The sequence below is a fragment of the Phoenix dactylifera genome, chromosome 13 (assembly GCF_051530095.1).
Source record: "Phoenix dactylifera cultivar Ajwa chromosome 13, Ajwa_hap1_PhDact_Kaust_v1.1, whole genome shotgun sequence".
In the NCBI taxonomy this organism is placed as follows: domain Eukaryota; kingdom Viridiplantae; phylum Streptophyta; class Magnoliopsida; order Arecales; family Arecaceae; genus Phoenix; species Phoenix dactylifera.
Genome location: NC_143202.1, coordinates 27,457,524 through 27,479,388, shown reverse-complemented (window position 1 = coordinate 27,479,388; position 21,865 = coordinate 27,457,524). Strand labels below are relative to the sequence as shown.

Below are 21,865 nucleotides of genomic sequence, written 5' to 3'. Positions count from 1 at the left end.
TATTTGAACTTTCTGTTTGCTTCCTCAACTGGCCTCACTTCTAAGCAAAATAGTTCTCCCATGTTCTCGTCACTATTAAGAAACCTCCAACAAGAAATGCCAAAGCTATTGTTGCTCAGGGATAACATACTCAACATGATCAAATGATATAACTATGGGCTTAAACAAAAGTGTGTGAGTCACCACTCACCAGACATCTAATGATGGGTTAGTTGAACCAAGTTTTAAGCTTATCAAATATACAAACCTGGACAAAGCTAGCACATGGAAACACTTATCCATGCCTGCATACACCTAACACATATTCATTAGAAAAGGATCAATGGGTCAAGCCAAACTCTTTTGGTGCCCGTGCAAGTTTCTTATATATGTTTGCAGGGCTCGAGGCTAAGTTTCTAAACCAGCCTGTATGAGCTTCAACCATGTCAGGGTTGCAAAGGCTTGCGCATGAAATTGTTTGTAGAAGGCTTCGACCATGTCCTTTTCTTGTGGTAAATTTATGCAAGCGTACGCTGGTGTTGCGACCAAGGTGGCCAGCCATGACATTGCTTTTAAGAGGACCATAATTGCTTGCTCGCGAAGCCCTAGTGTTTTATTTCTTATCCGCTCTTCTCGATGCAGGTTGGGAGCTCAGTTGCGTTAGTGAGTGAGAGCCACATTGATTAAAGAGTTTTGTTGTTTACAAGATCTGACATTTTTGGTATCCTAAGGCGTTGGATTTCCAAAAACATAAAGTCCTTGAGAATTTGATTAAGATTACCGATAAGAAATTCTCAATGCGAACTTGGCTTGATTTATTTTTTAGCGACTAAAAATAATTTTTAGTCAGCCTTATGAATTTCTTAACATGACCTGCTCTATTACACAACTAACCATCATGAGCTTTGCCTCTCTCATCATGAGCATAGGACTGGTACTTAACAGTGATGAAGAATAGAGAGGCTATAGTGTCAGAGGATTGATCCTGCATATTGTAATCCTGCTCGGTCTGCATAATCTAGTATGATCAATATATCTGATATGCTAATAATTTGCCACATTGCGATTTAAGTCAACTACATTTCATCAGCTTGCTACGATGTAATCTATTGCTGCTACTGGAAATCGGCCCGGACAAGATGCCGAGCTGGTTGTCTATTGGAGTACTCGGACAATCAACTGCTCAGGTTGTAAAGATTGCCCGAAGATTACGACCCGTCTCCAATGTGGTGGTTTGGCGGCTGTTGTGCTCGGACGGTAATAGCTCCAATACTAATCACTTCCAAGAGGATATAGGATGGTGGAGATTATACTCGGACCTTTACTCCGATACTAGATTTTATCTAAAAAGAGTGAAGATAGAGAAGTTCTCTTGTCCGATATGAGAGCAGCAGAGTGGTGGCTAACTAAGGACGTAAAGAAAGCTCAAGAGTATTTACTTGGAGGATCCTAAAATTGGGCGGGTGGATTGGCCATTTTTGGTAACTGATCATGCATCTTGAAGATTATATGTGGTCACGATCCGAATTCAACTAGCTTAGCATCTTGAGCACCGTAATCAAAGTAGTTTGGGGACCAGGAGCTAGAAGGCGAATAAGTTGGGCTCACGCCGTCCTTGTTGGGGAGAAGGTGGGTCATGCTACTTCCTCGAGTCTTTAAAAGATCCGAGTTGGTGTCTGCTTCCCAAGTCTTCTGCATTAACCTTCCTCCATCTGACCATCCATGGGGTACTGCATGTTCGTCACGAGATTGGGACGGCTCAAGGCACCTGCCTGTAGAGGTGGATCTTCAAAGCGGCGGTAGTAGTAGCAGGGATCAGGAAAGTCCATAGTAGAAAGTCCGCTTGTTACCGTGCATTCATGGGAAGCCATCTGAAAACTGGGTAGACCCAGAAGCAAGCAACTGCAGCCAAAAGCAGCGACAGGGTTGTCCTATACAGCAGGGGATGATAAAAGCACGAGGGAACAGGCCTTCTGAATTGTTGACGAGTTTTAGGTTAATGTTTTTTCTTTTTCCATGATAGCCTTTCAGTGAACCGGATCCGAACAAATAGGCCCAACGGATCCGAACCAGATCCAAATTTTTTAGGTTAAAGACCGGATTATACATGGACCTGATCCTACTTACATATTCCGTTGGGTCAAAAATTGTAGCCGTGGATCCGTTCCGACCTAGTCCAACCCGATGTTCTATTAGGTTGAATGTGGGTTCAAAATAAGAACTCGAACAAGAAATCGAGTTGGGTCGACGTCACTCATGATTCGGTCCGATCTGACTATTTGCACTCCTAAGCTAAACTAGGTCGCTTGTTCCCCCGTTGAAGGAAGGCAATCTTCTAAAGGTAATTTAGAAAATCTTTATGCTTCTACTGGATTTGTTGTCGAAGTAAATCCTTCTTGGCAGCACATTGCGTCACCCGCAGGCAAAATAAAGCAACCACGTTGCTTGCATGGGAAACTCGGTGGTGGCTTTCTGCATGGAGAAGCAAGCCTTAACTGCAATGTCCATATAAGGTTGTGCATTGTTTTGACAGAATGGTTTAGAATATTTACAAAACAAAAAAAAAAAAGTTTAGAACTCCAAATTTCTTGTTTCTATGGATCTCATTCATCATGCATGCAGCTCGTCTCAGATCGTTTCAGATTTTTCCTGTGGTGCATCTGCGATGTAGGGTATAATTTCTCCCTAACCTCCTCTTGCTAATCCTCTTGCTGTTTGAATCTGTAGCTAATTTAACTAACCACACTTCAGCAATTTCTTTGAAGCCAACCTGTAAGCATGCATGGAAAGCTGAACATAAATACTGCGGATACTGAGCAAGGAGTAAACTGGCCATTAATGACAGGAGGTGATAATAATAAGTAGTAGGTTTTCTTACGCAATAAAGTTTTGACATGTGCGACGCTTGTGAATTCAATCGTAAAATAAATATACTGGCATCATGGCAAGCTGGTTTTAGGAACTTTACAGGCCACAAAAGAAAACATTGTTAGTAAATGCTGGCAGCGAACATCTAATTTATGACATGGTAGTATGAAACAAGCGAGTTGCACAATATAGTATGACCTAAGTGCTATATATTAAGCATCATGGTATTAAGGGATGGATTTTTCTATCGAATACATGATTACACGATCCAAATGATGTAAATTAAAAGTGATCAGTCAAGTATTACCATTTTCAAGAGTGCAATATATGTCCAACATGATGTGGGACAGATATCTATCCATCGGCCGGGATGTAATGCACGGCAGAACTTTGAGATTCCTTTTTCACTATATGATTCAAGCGAAAGCATCGAATACTAATCTCAAAGTTGATCATGCATCACTTTCCACCCCAATCAAAGCATTTCCAGTTTTTGCTATAGAGCGAACCCAAACCATGGTCCCAGTCCGGGCGACGCCCTAGCCGGACATACCTGGTCGATCTCTTGTGATCCCATAACCTTTCAAAGTGAAGAGGAGTGCTCTTAGTAACTTGTGATAAGTCCAAGCTTAAAAAATAAATGATGTGGGGCTCAGCCCTAGCTCATGATCATACATGGTGACAAGATTTCTGCATATATAGAAGCCCAAATGGTCCGCTGAAAGTGGCAACGAGATTGAAGCACAAGCAGGGGCGGCCCAAAACATTTGGGGGCCTAAGGCGAACTCACAAAGGGAGGCCTTTTTTTTTAAATGATGAAAAAATTTTAATAAGTATAAAATAATTTAAAATTTTTATTTAAAAATAACTCGTCTAGCTTTTTGAGATGCAAAATTACTAATCAAATTTTTATACTCAAGATTCATTAAAATATTATTTTCAATCGATAATATAGCTAATCCATTTAATCTTTCTTGTGACATAGTTGACCGCAAATAAGATCCAAAAAAATCACAACCAACCGACAATTAGACCCAAAAAAATAATTGTAGTGTCTCTAACTTGAATAAATCAAAATTAATTGGATCAAAAAAATTAATCAGTTGGCCATATATTCTCTTGGCTTTTTTTCATTATTGTATAACATTAAATGCAATAAGCCAATAACAACAATATGGCATATGAAAGAAATCCTCTTTATAGACAATTGTTCGGTGATCACAGAACTATTAGATAATAAAATAACAATCAACATATACTTCCATGTGATGATGTGAAATAGTTAGTGAATATTGAATAGTGATTAGTCAATATAAAAGTGGCACCGTATAAAACTCACCACTGCGGTCTACGGCACTGCCTGGGATTTGATTTTGCCTTTGCCCTTTAGCCTGGAAATTGGGATTTGGGAATGGATGCTCACGAAGGAGCCGACGAGGCCGGAGCGGCGGAGCCCGGAGGTCGGAGGCTCGGAGCTAGAGAGGAGATCCGGCCAGTGGCTCGCCACTCGCCGCCGTGACGCCGTCGCCGGGTTCTTGCCTTCTTGGAGTTGGAGCCGGAGGAGGAGGATGGTGGCCTTTAGAAGTTTAGAGGCTACAGCGGAGCCGAGGAGCCGGAGGCCGGAGCCCGGAGGCTGGAGGTCGGAGGAGCCGAGCAGAGCGGGAGAGCAGATCCGGACTCCGGAGTCCGAAGGCCGAAGCAGGGGCGGTCGAGCCTCAAGCCGTCGACGGTCGAGCCTCCCGGCTGCCGGCAGAGAAGGGAACTAGGGAAGGGCCGAAGAACTGAAGTGAAGAAGCACTGAGGGCCGAGGGGAGAGCCGGAGAGGAGAACGGAAGGTACGCTCTATTTTTTTTTTTTTTTTGCTTTGAAGGGTTCTGCCGTTTAGCAAAAAAAAAAAACACTCGCGGGTGGAGAAGGGGGGAGAGTCGGAGAGAAGGGGAAGGACCGTTGCCTGTCTCAGCTGTCGTAGGCTCGTAGCCATGCCGTCGCCCAGCCGTAGCCTGTCTCAGTAGCTGAGCAGCGTAGCCGTCGCCTCGTCGGGGAGATGGCAGATGGGGATTGCGATCTGCGGACGCACTGTAGCGGGGGCCAGCAGCATAGCCGTCGCCCGTCACCCACTCACCCTGCTACTCTGGCTCTGCCAGCTTTCGGATGTGAAAGCTCACAAAAAAAAAAAAGACTCTCCACGAGTCCACGGGGGCGGGGGCCTTCCATGAGCCGGGGGCCTTAGGCGACCGCCTCGGTCGCCTAAGGCTCGAGACGGCACTGAGCACAAGATGTACCCAATGCTTCGACCTTTGAAACTGCTCCGAATCATATATCTAGACCAGTTGGCCATCCCTTGCACATTACGGTCGCCTAAGGCTCGAGCCGGCACTGAGCACAAGATGTACCCAATGCTTCGACCTTTGAAACTGCTCCGAATCATATATCTAGACCAGTTGGCCATCCCTTGCACATTATTTATTTTGGCTAATTTCTATATATCATCATAGCAAGACTAGTTCTCTGAATTGAATCGGGCTTGAGTCTCTCTAAAATTCAAACCATCTTGATCTATGGAATCACGTGGCATGATTTATAATAGTACTCAAACCATCTCTCTAAAATTCTTCAATAATTTTGCTTGGGGATGATTAATATTGTTTTTCCACCCATTAGTATAGCAGTAGCAAGGAAGCTTGATCATTGCAATCTATCGTGTGTCTTTAAGAGATTCTAATCTTTTTCTATATTTTAATGCATCCCCTCGTATATGCATCTATAACAATAAATATTATAAGCTATATTTCGATGAAATAAGATATAGTAGCTATTATAAATAAAGAAGAATAAAGTAGAATAATTCCATGATTAATGAAAGAACTTCCACAACTCTTTTTGTTATCTAATTGTCGAATAAATATTTTTTTAAAACAATATTTTTAAGGAAAACATTAAAGAGCAGGCACTAGACAAATCCAAGTGTTAAAACAAGTTGAAATAGGAAAAAAATAAAATTAAAATTTTTTGCATGTAAACTCTCTTAAATATGTGAAATTGCAAATATCAATTTGAAAACAACTCTTTTGTTTTTTGTTATGATTCAGAATTCATACCATTCTAGTATGAAGACATTCAACAAAATCAGAAAGTAAAATGTTCCAAAGTGCCCTTGGAGTCGGCATCGTCGGGATCGGCCGCAGTACCTCACCAAAATATTCGGCTATATTCGAATCTATCTAATTCGCAGCCCCATTTGCCTTACCTTGCAAAAAAGCCCTTACAAAAAAGAAAGTGCCCTCTCTCGCCGGTAGCCTCGCAGCCACATAGAGGGTAAGGTTAGCTATTGGGTATTTCTCGCTGCTTGAGAGCGGTCAAGGTTCAAAGCTGGTAGCGGCATGTACGCTATAATTTTTGAATACCGAGATCAATAGTATCAGCAATCTCTCATATCCTCTTTGCAAACGATTGAAAGATTCCATGTTATTTTTTCACTTATGTGTGAATATAAATATTATATTGGCCTAATTTTGAAAATTTTGTTATCTATTTCTGATATGATTAATGAAGTCTTTCATAATGCCTAACACGAATAAGTGAGTTTGTCATGCTGCAAGACCATGATCATGATTCCCTCGCCGTTGGCTACCTTGCCCTTCTATGTGGCTGCAAATTATTAAACATCCAAACCACTCTAAATTGTAAAGAAAACTCTAACATTACAACAAGCCTTCATGTATAACATGCATGGTCGTGAACCATGGTGATTAAGTGAATCCATGATCGAAGTTGTCCACTCGGCTGCCGCTCCATGATATTCGCAAAGCACTGGAAAAGTGCGACTCGTGCCAAACATGCACGTATATCCGTCATCTAGACAGATCACGGGGCTATGCCAATGCTTTTATGTAGTATTTTATTTTCTGATTTTATTCACATCCTATGTGAGCCGCCGATATACTAAAAAGAAAAAAACTTACCTATCTCAATTATAGGCCACTTGATTTGCTAAGGGAGAGAAATGGTGAAATATATTTTGGAGAAGTATATATAAATATATATATATATATATATAGAAGTTTATCAAGTTGTATCTAATATAAAATATCTTTGATCGAGCAAGGGAGAAGGGGCACAGCTGTCCACGCCTCACCTCACTCATGATCTATAGCTAGGCACCTCTGCTCCGGTGACATTGCAGAGAGCCACAGGAGAGCTAGATGACATCGCAAAGAATCCGGAGATAATAGATCCATTGAAAGATACAGTGAAATCTATAAAAAAAACGAAAAGAAAAAAGAAAAAGGAAAATCTTGTGAAACCATAGCTCATTCATTAGAACCTCAACCATTGAAAGCTTTGTCATAATAAAGAAGGCAAAAGGCTGGAGGAAATGTGAATGCAAAGCCCACCCCATCCATCAAAACATAACACCACACGCTCCCCCCAACACCCCATCATTACCATCACATCACGCCTCACAGTACGAACATTCAAAAACAGTACTCGGTGATAAGGTCTATAAGCACTCAAAAATACCCACAGGAAAAAAAAAACCTTTTTTGCCTTCCCTGATTCGAGATCCTAGCGCCACCTGGTGAGATTACCCCACAAGCTACGTCCGGGCCACCGCAGGAGCGACCGCTACTGTCTTTTTTTTTTTTTTTTTTTTGTTCTGTTACTTCCTCGCACGACCGAGTGACGTGCCGGGCGGCGCGCGCGGGAGGGGGAGTGCGATCACCGCGGCCGGCCGCCCGGCCGGGAACAGGAGGCGGAGGCGGAGGCGGAGGTGGAGGAGGATGAAGGGGCCGAGAAGACGCCGGTCCAGATCTCGGCGAAGGCTTGGAGGATGAGGTGGTGGTGGGAGGGAGAGTTGAGGGCGAGGAAACGGCGGAGGAGGTCGCGGAGGTCGTCCCACGCGTAGATCTCCATCTCCATGATCATCTGGAGCATTGAGTCCCTGAAGTCGAGATACGGGTCCGACGACTCCTTCACCACCGCCACGCTCTCCTCCACCACGTCCTTCTTCTTCGCCTTCCCCGTCTTCTTCTTCGACCGCCACTTCGGGCTCTCCGCGACGGAGTACCGCCGCAGCGACGGCGACGACGTCAGGGGGGAGGAGGCAGTGGTGGCGGTGAGGCTGGTGTCCCAGAGGGAGTTGGTGGAGATGGTGGTGGTGGATGTGGAAGGGGAGAAGGGGTCGGGGGATGTGGGGAGTCGAAATTTTGGCAGCGAGGAGGAGAAGATAGACGAGAGCTTTGGCCGCCGGCAGCTGCAGCCGATGTCGACGGCCACCGGATGCTGCACCACGAACCTTCTCCGGTTGGAAGACATCGATCCGGACGCAAAAAGGTGGGATTTTTATGGGTTGGGGAGACAGGGGAGGCTCCGAGAGAGGTGTGTGGAGAAAAGGTGGTGGCTTTTGTTTGGAAGAAGGAAATATAGCTCTTTATGGTCTCTATGAACAGAGAAAGATTGGATTTCAGCAGGAGGAACAGCGGTTTTGGCAATGGAGAGAAGGAGAACAAAGGAGTTTTGGTTTGTGGGTTGACGGAGAAGAGGGTGGGAGAGAAAGGAGATAAAGAGGTAAATGGGGTGGGTTGAGACCTGAGAGGCGGTGGCTTTTTCTACGGCGTTTGAGTTGGGTGGAAGAAGGCTTGGGGAGGAGCGAGGAAGGCTCGAAGTTATTTGGCCGTCTGTGAGCTTAGTTTCCTAACAGGGATATTATGGTCGCTAAAGTTTTGGCTATTTGATCATCAAATAAATTAGGAATAGATGCCTGCTAGTGCGAGGGACGTGTTATATGAAATTGGCAATTAAATACACGGTTCCAACTTTTGGTGTTTCTCACGTTTGTTTGTGATGGTACGCCATGCAGATACCTGTACGTCACTACATACGTTAGTAATGTTTTGACATTTATTATTATTTGGCTTTGGTGCTTTTGTGGGAAAAAAAGCAAAGTAATAGAGTGAAGTAAAGCGCTCTCCATGCATGAGTTTCGTCATGTATCTGACCATGAACAGTTGTACCAACTCATCAGCATATTTACGGAAGATATTCGAAGAAGACTGCGGCTTCACAACTGGCGGCGGGTATATTGGGATAATCTGTAATTTTACAAACAAAAAAGCTACGTGAAGTTTAGAAAACTACTTTCAAATTCTAGTTTCAAGTCTTCATGGAAATCGTAGAATATAAAGTCTATGGCTGATGTAGTCTGAGAATAATAACTTGTTAACCGTTAAGATATTTGAATGCATGCTATTACACTGAACACCTCAAGCTCCAGAGGCGATGTAGGATGGAATCTTCCTTGCAACCCTGTTCATCATCTCTAGGAGCGATTAAAATAAGACTGTGTTGATAGTGTAAGATTATATAATAAAGCAGCAGTTTACACGCACATATGATATAAATTAGGTTTATATGGTGCAGCGCATGTGATTGTCTGATTGATAACTGCAATATATATCATAAGAAGGCTATTGGATATTCTATGAATAGCTGGCGCAAATGGAAGTTTCTCTGAACCGTATCATTTGATTCATGGGCTTCGTGGGAGGAAGAGATTAAAAATTTTCTGGCAATTCTCCAGTAAAATAATATGTTTGAATGGTAAGATAGGATAGAATAGAATAGAATAGAAGCATTTATGATTAAATTAGAGCAGGGGTTGTTTTCTGAGCCTTGAGGCTCGAGTTAGACACTCGTGAATGGGTCCCACCGGTCCACATGGGTCGGGTTGTGTTGGAGATCCGCTCGACAAGGATCCAACAATGTTAGGATCCATGTCCCCATAGGCCAATAAGATCTAATAGGATAATATGATTTGTTGCTCCTTTTTTTTCACAATTATCACCTCCAAATTTTACAAATATACCATCCAAGGATTCACAAGGTATTTCTGCGCCTCTACCTATGCTAATTAGGATGTGAAACAACATCAGAGTGATAACCCAATCAATTTGGAACTAGTTAACTGAAAGCAGACATTAGGTATAATGATAGCTCGAGTATAATAATAATACCCCTCTGATACTTGATCAGCAGTCGGAGGGAGCACAGGAGACAATCTAGTGGTTAAGAGTTATTAGACACCCATAATTATGCTGTTACTTCCTATAATCCTGTTAGCCACAGGAAAGCAGATCCATCGGTTTGGGCGGGCCAATTCCAGGATTGTGTTCGAGTCTATTAGGAGGGATACGAACCAACCGGTGGCCAGTGAGCTCGTTTATGGGACTCACGTTGAAAAGGGAGATATAAAGGAAGCGCAACAACAGGAGACAAGTGAATAAAAGATCCAACACTCTTTGTCCCTCTTTTTTCAGCTTTCCTTTTTATCTCTTTCATACGAAGACTGTGATATTAGTAGGGTAAGCTATGAATAAGGCATTGGCTATTGGTGCAGTGCCTGAATGCCATAAATAACCTCTCTTGATGTCCAGAAGATTCTTCCCCTGGTGAGTAGGTTGACCAACCTGGAATATAATATCTTCCCCATCTCGCTCCAAATGAGTGGTCACAAGTAGCTCTAAAGCATCCTTCGAAGATTAGGATCCGTCCCAGCTATGAGAGGTGGCTAACAATAACCTTGTATATTTCATCTGAGCCTTCCATTTTTTTCACCAGAGGCTTCTAACATTAGGATGCATGAGATCTCATTGTAAGGGTGATTAGCATGATCTTATTTTAAGCAACTTATAGTACTCAAATACACATTTATCTGCAGGGATTAGCTACACATCTGACCATTATTGATTACTGAAGTAAAACAGCACTCACATGCCACCTAGTATAAAGTCTTATCCATTCTCCATTCTTTGGATGTTGGGAATTGCTTCTGAAAAGCAAGAAATAATTTAAATTTCCTTGATCTTTTAGCACCTATCAAGCCATAACAAGGGAGAAACCGCCAGTGGCCTGATAAATCAAGTGTATACAGAATCAAACAATTTTCATGTTGCATACGCGGTTGCAAACGAACTGATTAGATACTCAAGATAGATGCATGAATAAACCGATGATAGTATGATCACTAGTGGTGTCAGAAATCGATAAGCAATACTCAGAAAAATATGATGTTGATCCTGTATCCTTGTTTGCATTTCTCACTTTTTTTTAAAAAAAATGGCAATAGTTTGTGCTTGAGCTGAGAGTTATGTTGGTGGTCCCAGCCTCTAAGCTTGGTTGAAACCACGCTTTTCCATAAAACAAAGGCCATTTCCAGAAAATACTAGAGACTGTCATAATACAATGGGAGCGGCTACTGCAAAATTTAAGACACGATAGCAAACTTGGGGGAAAATCATCCTGCTGCGAAAAAACTAGCTTATAAAATGTTGATCCAACACCATCAAAGAGCAGTTTGTACTATAAATATAATTAACCATTAAATAATACTTAATGTAGCAGACTCAATACTATAATTTTGAAAACTCAATAGGGCTTATACATGCTGTTATCTTCAAGTTTTTTATAAAATGACTGAAACCATCAGATACGAGTATCTAAAATTATGAGTGAAACATTTTGAAGACCGAACTTTCATGTGAAGTCGCAAGACTCCTCAGCGAGTCTGCTATTAAACATGTCCCCAGCAGTATCATTTCATTAACTGAGTAGACTGTTGATCATGACCCATCAAATTAATTAGCCACCTTTCTAAGAAAAGTGTAGTGATAAGCCAAAAGATTTAATTTATTCTTTGGCTGTCTAACCTTACTATCTTGCAAGCTTCAGTTTGTCCTTTGGAAGAAGTAGCAGACTTCAGAATCTACCACCACTCCCATCGACTGAGGATTATATATTCCACCTAAAGATTTGGTTCTATGATCAGTCCAAATAATCTGTTTCAGTTGAAAGATTCAGATGAAGAGTTCCATCATCAGCAGTACTGTTGTTTTCCAAAGCACAGGCTACTAATGTCTGAATCAGTTACCAGGAATTATGCCACTTTCAAGTCATGAACAGCCTCACCGGAAACATTAGAAAGGCAAAGAAAGTAGCATTGCAGCATTGTGCAGCAAACTATTGCGGCACTTACTATCATGATGCTAGTTGCAGTAGCAGAAAATAAAGCCAAACTTAAAAGAACTATAAGGAGAAGAACCTAACCTGCCTTATTTTAATTTGAAATTTGATTTTTGACCAAGTCTGCTACATAGCGGGCAACCCATGCTGATCCAGCCTCACTGCAGCAATAGGCATGTGTATGGCCCTCTCTTTCGATAGACAAAGCAATACCTGGCGCCTGCCTTGAAACCTGCAATCCACCAACCATGAATCTTTAATTGTTTTAAACAACCAGCATCTGGGATGCTTCAGTAAAACCCTTAAGAAGAATCTTACCCGCCTGCCCAAAAACAAGGCTTAAGGAGAAACGATTAATTAATCCCAATTTTCATGATCTCCACCCTTTGCTCTCAGGAGGTCAAAGGCATGATATCTAGTGTTTGAACTTTGACCACATTCTATCTACAAGCACATAGAAGGTTGTCTTCGAAAGGGGTAATTCATGTAAAGAGGGCAGATTACCAGTCACTTAGCATGTTGGCAGCGGATGCCAGTACCCATATGCAGTTTGTTTCACTCATTTAGTTATTTATGACATTGTTATCTCAAGTTGAAAGAATAGAACAGTAATCTCACTGCTTCTGCTGTATTCTATTTTATCTACTTTGACATATTAGATTAATTTAATTAATTTCTGAGCTCTAGTTAAAAAGACAACCAGTATGGTCAAGCCAGGCCACAAGATCAAGTCCAAATTTCAACCCATTAAAGGTGATTAACTCAGCCAAATTTTTAAGTGCAATGGATATACAAGTGAGTCCATTCTGCCAGTCAACAGTCAACACGAAGTTAACTGTTGACTGTACTAAATGCAATTACATCAATTGTAAAAAATTAGATTATCCTTAGTGGAAACAATTGCATTATATCAACACGCACAGATATTGAACAATGGAAGAGAGATGTTGGGAGGATATAAATTCACCCATATAACTTTAGTTGAACCAGCTAACTTTGAGAAGCAGAAATTTACACTGCACAGTTGAATAATTAAATCTAGCAGGTAATGCCCAGAATTCCAACTTTTCATGTTCATGATTCTTTCTGGTAAAACAAAAAATGCACACAATATTCACCTCTTCAAAGAGTGATAATGGACCCCAGTGGTCATCAATGCCAAACAAAAGGGTAATTTGGTTTTGTTTTCTTTTCATGAATTCCCAGTCTGGCTCTTCTGCAAGCTAAAAGTTGAAGAACGTAGTTAGCATGACAAAACAAGACATCAGGAATCTTTGCAGCAAATAGATAATATTCTATAAGAAGAATATAGTTACAAATAAAATATATTTGATCCTGGAGCTGACGCTTAGTGTTCTACAAATAAACCTGAAATAAGAGATTTTTTGAGTTGATAAACTACATATTCAATTCAGCAAAAGAAATCGGAAAAAGAAAAGGAGAAATGAGATGGAAAAGTTGAAACTCTTCACTAACTAAATTCATATGGCACAATGGACAAATAGAAACAGAGCTACAAAAATGTGCAAGAGTTTAATAATATCACTATGTTCATGAGGTTTCCCAATCTTATTGTGCTTTCTATGATTCAATTAGAAATTTGTAAGCCACAATATCTCCTAGGATTTGTTTGGTCTTACTTAAGGTTTGAAGATCTGGTTAAAATGGATTGGTTTTTGGCTGGAACCAAACTGAAATTAACCCCAAACTCTGTTTCAGTCAATTTCAGGTGAAACTAACCGAAATCGAACATGTATGCTGCACTTATTCATTATATTGGTACTAAGTGTCATTTTATTTCATTTCTTTATTTCCTTAAGCATACTTTGCTAAATAGTGTTAATTTCTCAATCGTTTTTCACCTTTTTGAGTAAAATGAAAAGGATGATGGAGTGTTTGGTTTGCAGGAAATAAGAGAAAAGCAGTCTTTCCTGGGTACAAAAGACTTCTTTTGGTCTTTATGATATTTAAGGGGCAAACAGAGAAAAGGGTTCTATGAGTTGACATAACCGATAAGATGGTAGATTTGTAAGATTTAAGCTCTAAGGAAGATCTGAGCTTAAATTTTATAGGAACTTACATACTTTTTAGTTTATAAAATATATATTGCTATTTGATATAATGGTAATCAAAATATTAATATATATGAATATTTACATTGTTAGGCATTTAATGGTTAGGTTGTTATAAAACAATTGAATGTAAATATAGTTCTTTAACATTTTCAATTGTTTCTAAAGTATTTTAATTTTTCATAGATTCAGGCTTTCAGCCCGACACCAAGACCATAAAATCAAAATATATGAATGACACCAAATGCCCCAAAGTTATATAACACATGTTTACCTGCCTTGTTTTATATTTCTCTTTTTTTCTTTTTTTTCTTTTTCCTTTGGCCGAGACTTCAAAAATTGAGCAGAAATTGCTGAGACTGCCAATATCAGCGAAAGTGAAACTCAACAGACCTGACAAAAACCATGTTTTTGAACCTTGGTTTCATTGAACTATGTAAGGGCTGGAAGTGAGTTCAAAAGCGGGTGAGCTCCAGTACTAGGTATTTGCATGATACCTAATCAAGCATATTAAATGTTGACCAAGCGTAATCCTAATCAACTCCAAACAACTAGGTCAAATTTGCAACAAAGATATAAACATTGTTATATCTGACTTATTCAAAATGATCTCATAGATTTTTAGGGTCACCTCATGGAAGTGGCAAGTTTGTAATAGAGCTGCATGTGTTACTTGCACACAAAAAAATGCATTGTAGTGGATGACCTCCACCCACCTTCATGCAGCCATACTCTTTGGGCCAGTTAGCTAGCAGCTCTTCCTTGCACATGCCATATCATATGACAATTGTGAGTCATGAAAATTCATACTAAAGAAGTTCATTTATAAATTTTATGTGATGATAAAAGAGAAAGCGGACAGAAAGGCCTCCCCTAAGAAGCACACAAAGATCATCTTCTGTTAAAGAGACATCTAGCTTGGTTTAATATTTAAAGTACAAATGAACCTACAATGAAACATCTATACATTAGTCAGAACTCAGAATAGATAACTTAGTCCTTTGAGCTTGTTGTATTACCTTTTTGAACTCTGTCATAGCCATGAAGAGGACATTGCGCATTGTATGGTACTGCATAATTTATGAAAGAAGTCAGAATCTTTTATTTTGAATTCCTACTATTACAACATAGTGTAAAGGATGCTGCATAGAATGCAAAGATTTGTGCAAGTCAGTATGCTTAGCATCAAGGACTTCACTTATTTTTGGTGATAAGGTTGCATTATAGGAGTACAAGTAGTTTATAGACTATCATATCAGCTAAACATGACACAAACGTCAATGTGGCCATGAAATTGAATCCTTGAAGCAATTGGGAAGGAAAATAAAAATAATGCCAGCATTTGCATGAATAAATCCAAGTCCTAAAAGTTTTTCTCCAAGAAAGGAACAATTTAGAATTACAGGTAAGGTTCACCATACCGTCTTATACCGGGCATACTGTACCATACAGGCATCGATCTGAGACTTGGTATAGGGTCGTACCGAGTTTCGGTACGTCGAACCGACCCATGTGCCAGGCACACCGATGCTGTAACAACATGGTACCTATTGGGTCCACTACCGGGATGGCAAACCTTGATTACAAGCTTGATTCAAGGTAAAAATATTGCATGTTCCAGCATCTAGTTCAATGGAAAACAACTTCTCCATTGGAATCCAGATGTAGTTCGTGCAGTAATAAAAATCTTATGGTGAAATGAAAATAATTATTAACCTACACTGCTGCCATATTGGTGCACATGCAAAGAAAGAAAAGAGAAATAAGAAATTAAAGATGCCCATGATTCAGGAAAGATGTGACTTCTTTTAAGAGAATACAGGAGCAATTTACAGAACATTGACATTTGTTTCTCAGTTTTTAGCACATGCAACACCTTCTAACCATGCACTTCTTATGATTTCTCGTAAGCTTCTCAAGATGTTTCTTTATACATTACTCATACATCTCCTGGTTCTGGAATTACTTAATTGAATTAATTACCCAAACTTCTTCCCTAGGAAGTATATCGATAGTATAGCAAATATTTGACAGTTATGATTTCAACTAGAAATATATGTAGGCTTCAAAAGGATAAAGAAGGACACTTTAGAACAGCCCAGTTCAAAAAGGCGAAGGAAAAAAGTAATTAAGAAGAGACAACTTATAACAAATCCAGGTCCACTTCAAGAGGGAAAAAGAAAGAAGTAGAAGAACATGATTTTTCTTCTAGAGGTCCCCCCCCCACCCCCCCCCCCCCAAACCAAACTAAAAAAAAAGGAAATACTGGACAAAGAATGTAACCTGTACAAGGTGACTGCAAGTAACATCAACTGCTGTAGCAGACCATGACTGCCCAAGTGATCTTCTCACAATAGCACTTGTAACCCTGGTTGGAAATGACCCCAAAAATCCTGTAAAAGAACTTATTGCAGCACTTAGAATGGAGGACCTGAAATTTAGAAGACAAGGCAGTGTTTATAATGCTAAACCTTGTAGTCAGTACATTATAATTTTCTATCAAGAGGTTTTCCAATACTTGAAGCTAATTTATAAACTATGCATCTGTCAATATAGTCATTGTTTACATGATTCTGCAAAATTCTGCCAAGGGTACATTGGTTGTATATAAAAGGAGATTCGGAAGTAAGGTTAAGTAATCGTCTTTGGCTGCTTAAGTGTCAAGTAGCCTAAACTACTCATGAATTTGCCTCCCATTTCCTAAAGAAGGTTGACCAGAATATACTGAAACACCTGGAAATGGATCTTGCATCTTTGTACCTTGATGATGATGGAACTTGATGCAAAATGCTGTTCTTTTAAATAGAATCTGACTTCAGCAACCAATGATTCAGGAATATATGTGTCCTCTAACAAGCACAGACAGCAAGAAACAAACAAAATAATGCATAAAGAATACTGCATATAAGAGAGTTCAGCATCAAAATTTATTCTTCACTATTTGACTAATTTTAGACTTCAAGCATCAAGGATTAAATGTTTTAAGTAATTATCTCCTCTGTGGCGTATTATATCTGACAACAGTTCCTCTTTTGTTTACAAGTTGGTCAAGGAAGATGAAAAACTTAATAAAGTGGCTCATGCTCAAAAACAACCAATAAAACCTCTCATAGGACTGCAAACTGAAACTCTTATTTTGCCTCTGAATATGCAAATGTGATACAAACTCCACTACGACAGTTTCAGAAAATACTACTATTTCAGAAATCAGCCTTCAAGAAAATTAAGTCCCTTTCTCAGGGGAAAAAGAATCAATGAAAGAAATGAAACAGTTTTATATCTTCAAGAGATTTGTAAAATCCACCAGATGAAGTTTTCACTAGCAACAACACTATCCATTTTGAAGTAGCTCTAAGAATATATTGAATTTCCAGAGGAAGCAGATGCCCAGGCCTGTACATAAGAGACCAGAGAGAAAAGAATGCAAGAAAAATGCAAACGAAAAGGTTAACTGCAGAGTTACTTTTCCTCTTCAATTATGCTTAGAGAACACAACCTGGGCACATTATGGAACACTTAAGCACCATGGAGAAGAAGACCCATGCTTATAGCTACCAGATAAACCACCACACACATTTTAGACTCATTTGGAAGTCATGAAGTTCGTTAGTGAAGACAGGTTAAAAGCATTACGAGGACATAAAAATTTACAAACTTGTAACCCAATAAAGCTCCAAGCCCCTCCGCTTAAATCCCTTCTTTTTCCAGAGAAGTTGATACACATCAAAAACTGTCACCCGCCTACTGAGGATTCAGACCCAATCAACTACCAGAAAATTGTAAGGTTTTAAAGTTATAGGAGTACGGACTGATTAAAATAAAAAACAGAAAACATTATGTTAATGCAAAAGAAAAGTTGCTGTGTAACAACCTACAACAAAGATAACAGTAACTGAGAGCAATCAGTGAAAACTATACCCTGCAAGCATCCCAATCATGGACTGCTTTCTAGAATTCCTGTTCAAAGACAAAAATGGATAAAGTCCAATAACACACGTCACCTGTAACTCCAAGAAAATACGTACTGAATTAATCTTGAGTTTTAGGGACAGTGTCAAATAAACAAGATAGAACCAGAAGTGCCACCTGCTGCGGAAGCCTCTTAAAGATTTCCAGGCTTATATATGAACCAATAGAATGTCCAACCTTCAACAAAACAGGAATACAAGTCATCTATGGTAAACTTGACATAAACAGGAATAGGAAATCTATCAATATGAGCTATATAGTAATATATTAGTAGAAAATCTAATTTTGGCACCGCATTAAGATTACTTATCTGTCAACATATCAAATATTATATATTTATTGTCATGCATCCATTTCACATTACATTTGGTTAATAAGCTGAAGTATTCAGGTGTAACCCTCTTTATAAATTATAAAAAAATAATATTTAGCTTTTCCATTGCAGATATATTTAAAGTATAGAAACAATATTGTCAGACATCATTCTTTGAGCACATAATTACAAACAGCCACTGAAACTAAAATTAGAAATCTGACCATCAATTACAGTTGAAGATACTACCAGTATTATTGGAAGTTCACTATTCTGGTGCTCTTGTTTGATAAAATCCACCTGCAAAGGCGAGATTGATGGACATTAAAATTGGAAACAATAAAACTAATACTTGAAGGGGAAAAAGACAAGAGAGAAGTTACACAAGAAGAACAAAAAGAAAGAAAATTACGCTTCATATAGCTCCTAGTATAAGAAGACATGGAATTACTAACTCAAGTAACTAATGGAGCTACTGATGCAAAAGTTAGACAAAATTAGTTACTTCCTGCAACGGAAACAGAAAATGCTGAAGCTTTGAACTTATAGTGATACAAGGAGCACAATTTTTTCAGGATAAAAATGACCACACCACTAGGATTCTGCAATTGACTAGGAGTGAGATCACAAAATTACACAATATCATAATATAAGGATATGGATGCTCAACACAATGGGTTTAACAGTTTAATAGTCATTCCTCCATGACCAAGATGCGAGATAATGAAAATCTTTGTTACCGAACAAAATAAAAGCATCAGCAAACCTTATGATTGATTTGTTCTTGCAATGAAAACATCCTTCCATGCTCCCAATCCTAGCAGAAAATAAATTAGGCATGTCACTTTTATCTGTGGAAAAGTTTGCACCTAATAAATTTGTAAACTATTGGGTTAACAGGCCTAAATAATACTTTATCGAAAGACCAGATATCCTTCAAATCTCTAACTTTCTAGCTATGTAGTGGTTAACTATTGAAAGTCTCGGGGCTATATAATTAACATTATGGTATCTTTAGAATGGATTCAGTTATATTCAAGGTTCTATTTGACCACTATGTGAGTTATTGAAGACTCATGATTCACACAATTATTCTAATATTAAGGCCCATTAGTAATTCCTATGCACTGCTGTCAAAATATTAGGATTGTTGTCGTACTAATTTTAATAGTTGCATTATACCTTTCTAGAATGGGAAATGTGCCCAATTGCTGAATCAAGAAGGTGGACAGTAGATGAAAACAATTAGCAAACCATCAGGATCATACAGAACTTTGAGTAGCCAAAGTCCAATTTTCTTGCCTGTTATAGATGCCTGCCCTTCAAGCAGTTCATACAATGCTTCAGCAAAATCTTTGTAATATGACGCGATACCTGCGATGAGCATTCAGATCCCAAAATTCTCATGCTAGATCATTCCGTGACCAATGATAAGAAGGAAAAACTGAAACATTGTTGCAGTATTTACAAAAGAACACTAACAATTTAATGAGAATATAACAATTTCGAGGGAAAAGAAATGATTGATGTTAGACCTGGATTCCCAGGGATAAAAAGAATATGCAATGAGGGATCTTCAGAATGCATCTCGAGCAGCTCAGTTGAGGAGCTACAATAAATAAAGTGTACTGTGTTAATTCTTGTTTTAGTATACACCCACCAAAGCATGTGAACTCATAAAGCCATAAATTAATGCATCAATAATATAAAAAAAATGCTTTGTCATTAACCATTTTGAGAACAGCGGAAATTGGGTCAGCACCTGGAGACGATGCAGATGCGGTTCATTGCTTGCTTTCTCCCAAAAGATGATGATAATGCTACCCTCTCCATTGACCCTGTACACCTAGGAGTAAAGTCCGTCCTAAATAAGCTGGAGCATCTGGGCAACAAGAGTTTTCAGGACAAAATCAATAGCATCAAGAAAGAATGACAAAGAAGGATTCACATAGCCCTCGAGGAAGTCGAGAATGCCAGGAAATCGACTATAAAGAACTCAACAAACAAAGTCCCAATATGTCAGTGTTTTTTTGCATTCAATAAGCAGCATTCGCTTAATCAAGATGATACCAAACCCTTAAGCATGACTGCAAGAGTTATTTCTATTTACCAGAAGAAGAAACAGATTTAGAAAGCAGAGTCAAAACCAAAGTGGAAAAAAAAACCTCATTGATAAAATTTCTGAACACTGATTTATCTATTTATATATTGAAAGAATAAAACACTAATTTATCTGGAAGCAGGGGAAGCAAATTTGTGGAGTAGGGGACAGAATAGGATAAGCATTTCTAGTTTAGGGTTTTCTTGTTAATTAGTTTCAGCGTCAGATCATGGAATTCAAAAAAATTATCAGATCCAATTCGACTCCAAGATCAATCTAAAAACCTAGAAACATAAGAAAGGAAAGTGCGAACGGTATCAAGAAAGAACAAAGTCAACCATTACAAGAGGTGGCATCAGAATTCCAGCTTCCGCGCTTCTCCTTTCTCCTCCATTGTCTAATCAAATGCCAATGCGCCCAAAATTCGTAAGTCGATCGCAATCGAGCTAATATTATTAGGGTTTCAGGAATTATTCGCCCTGGAATAAATACCGCTAATTTTGCAAATCCAACTCAAAATTCGATCGCGATTTTTAAAGAAAAAAAATTCAAGAAATCAGCAAGTTGGTTTCGGACCGTTCGGATAAGAAAGAGCGATTTCAAATTTCCTTTGGCTTCCTTGCAATTTCGGGCAAAAGAGTGGGAAGGCGGAAAGAAAACCTCGAGTGTTGGTTTTCTCCAAAAGAGAGTCGAATAGTCGGGCGAGAGGCGGAGCGAGCGGCGGAGTTGTAGGAGAAGGGAATCGCAGCGGTGGGAGAGCACGGAGATGGCATCAACGGTGTCAGCTCGAGAACGGGATGCTTATCAACGGGCCATGATGGAATCCTTAAAGATTGATGCGAACCCATGCTCATCACTAGCCCACGGACCATAAATTCCTGGTCTTTAAAATGGAATCGGGCATCTGCACGTTGATCAATTAGTTAAACTGCAAATGTTGTGATGGACCCAATCCAAAATATATGAACTTTGTAGCTAATAAGATGGACATGAAGCCTTCCTTGCCTACTTAGCTCCATGACCCTACAAACCTGGCCATATGCAGAAGGTAAATGATTTTCATGAACCTCCAAGCTAATTACGTGTATTGCATCATGATCCACTCTAAATTAGGCTAGGTTCGCAATAATAAGAAGATCTCGAAGCATCTCGATCGAATTTGTGTTGACGGATCTCCACTAGCTTACATCACCCAGCTGGACTGATAACAGTCTACCTGAAATCAGTTTTCCTTTCTCACCAGAATTCTATTTTCCTGTTAGATGACAGCTACAAATTGTAACCATCTCCCTCTTACCTATGGATCCATAAATACCAATATAATATGTAAGAGATGTTAAGCTGGAATGAAAATTGAATTTTCTCTCTTCCTTTCTCTTCTTCCTCTCTTCATCATATTCTTCCTGGCACTGTTCATCATATCAACTACTATTCATCTGTGCCAGCGTCTTCACTGTTCATCAGTCCCAGCTTCTTCATGGTATCAGAGCCACAGTGATCCAGCCGCCTGTGCTTCCCTTCCAGCTTCAAAAGTCGATCAACTGA

General features: G+C 39.5%; 2 protein-coding genes across 10 annotated transcripts; both read right to left on the bottom strand.

Moving 5' to 3' along the window:
• Positions 1-7,029: 7,029 nt before the first annotated feature.
• On the bottom strand, positions 7,030-10,344 carry LOC103703237 (uncharacterized). Its single transcript, XM_088709762.2, has one exon. The coding sequence runs from the start codon at positions 8,161-8,163 to the stop codon at positions 7,567-7,569; it is 597 nt and encodes a 198-aa protein (XP_088565888.2). The 5' UTR covers positions 8,164-10,344; the 3' UTR covers positions 7,030-7,566.
• A 152-nt stretch (positions 10,345-10,496) lies between these two features.
• LOC103703128 (alpha/beta-Hydrolases superfamily protein) lies at positions 10,497-21,181 on the bottom strand. 9 transcript variants are annotated; one of them, XR_016398192.1, is made up of 15 exons: positions 20,981-21,180; positions 19,982-20,101; positions 19,755-19,828; positions 19,522-19,593; positions 19,402-19,430; positions 18,986-19,036; positions 18,469-18,519; positions 18,024-18,083; positions 17,856-17,938; positions 16,221-16,368; positions 14,957-15,007; positions 12,984-13,088; positions 11,950-12,097; positions 11,553-11,647; positions 10,775-11,458 (listed from the first exon to the last, which is right to left on the bottom strand). XR_016398192.1 is itself a non-coding variant. In XM_089926928.1 (14 exons), exons 1-13 carry the CDS (start codon positions 21,172-21,174, stop codon positions 11,960-11,962), a joined length of 1,176 nt encoding a protein of 391 aa, XP_089783054.1. In that variant the 5' UTR covers positions 21,175-21,181; the 3' UTR covers positions 10,497-10,755; positions 11,950-11,959. The 9 variants fall into 9 exon arrangements, 7 of the variants coding, with proteins under 7 accessions (XP_089783054.1, XP_089783057.1, XP_089783053.1 ...); XM_089926928.1 differs by lacking the exons at positions 10,775-11,458; positions 11,553-11,647 and adding an exon at positions 10,497-10,755 and having other exon boundaries at positions 20,981-21,181; XM_089926931.1 differs by lacking the exons at positions 10,775-11,458; positions 11,553-11,647 and adding an exon at positions 10,497-10,755 and having other exon boundaries at positions 20,897-21,019.
• Positions 21,182-21,865: the final 684 nt, after the last annotated feature.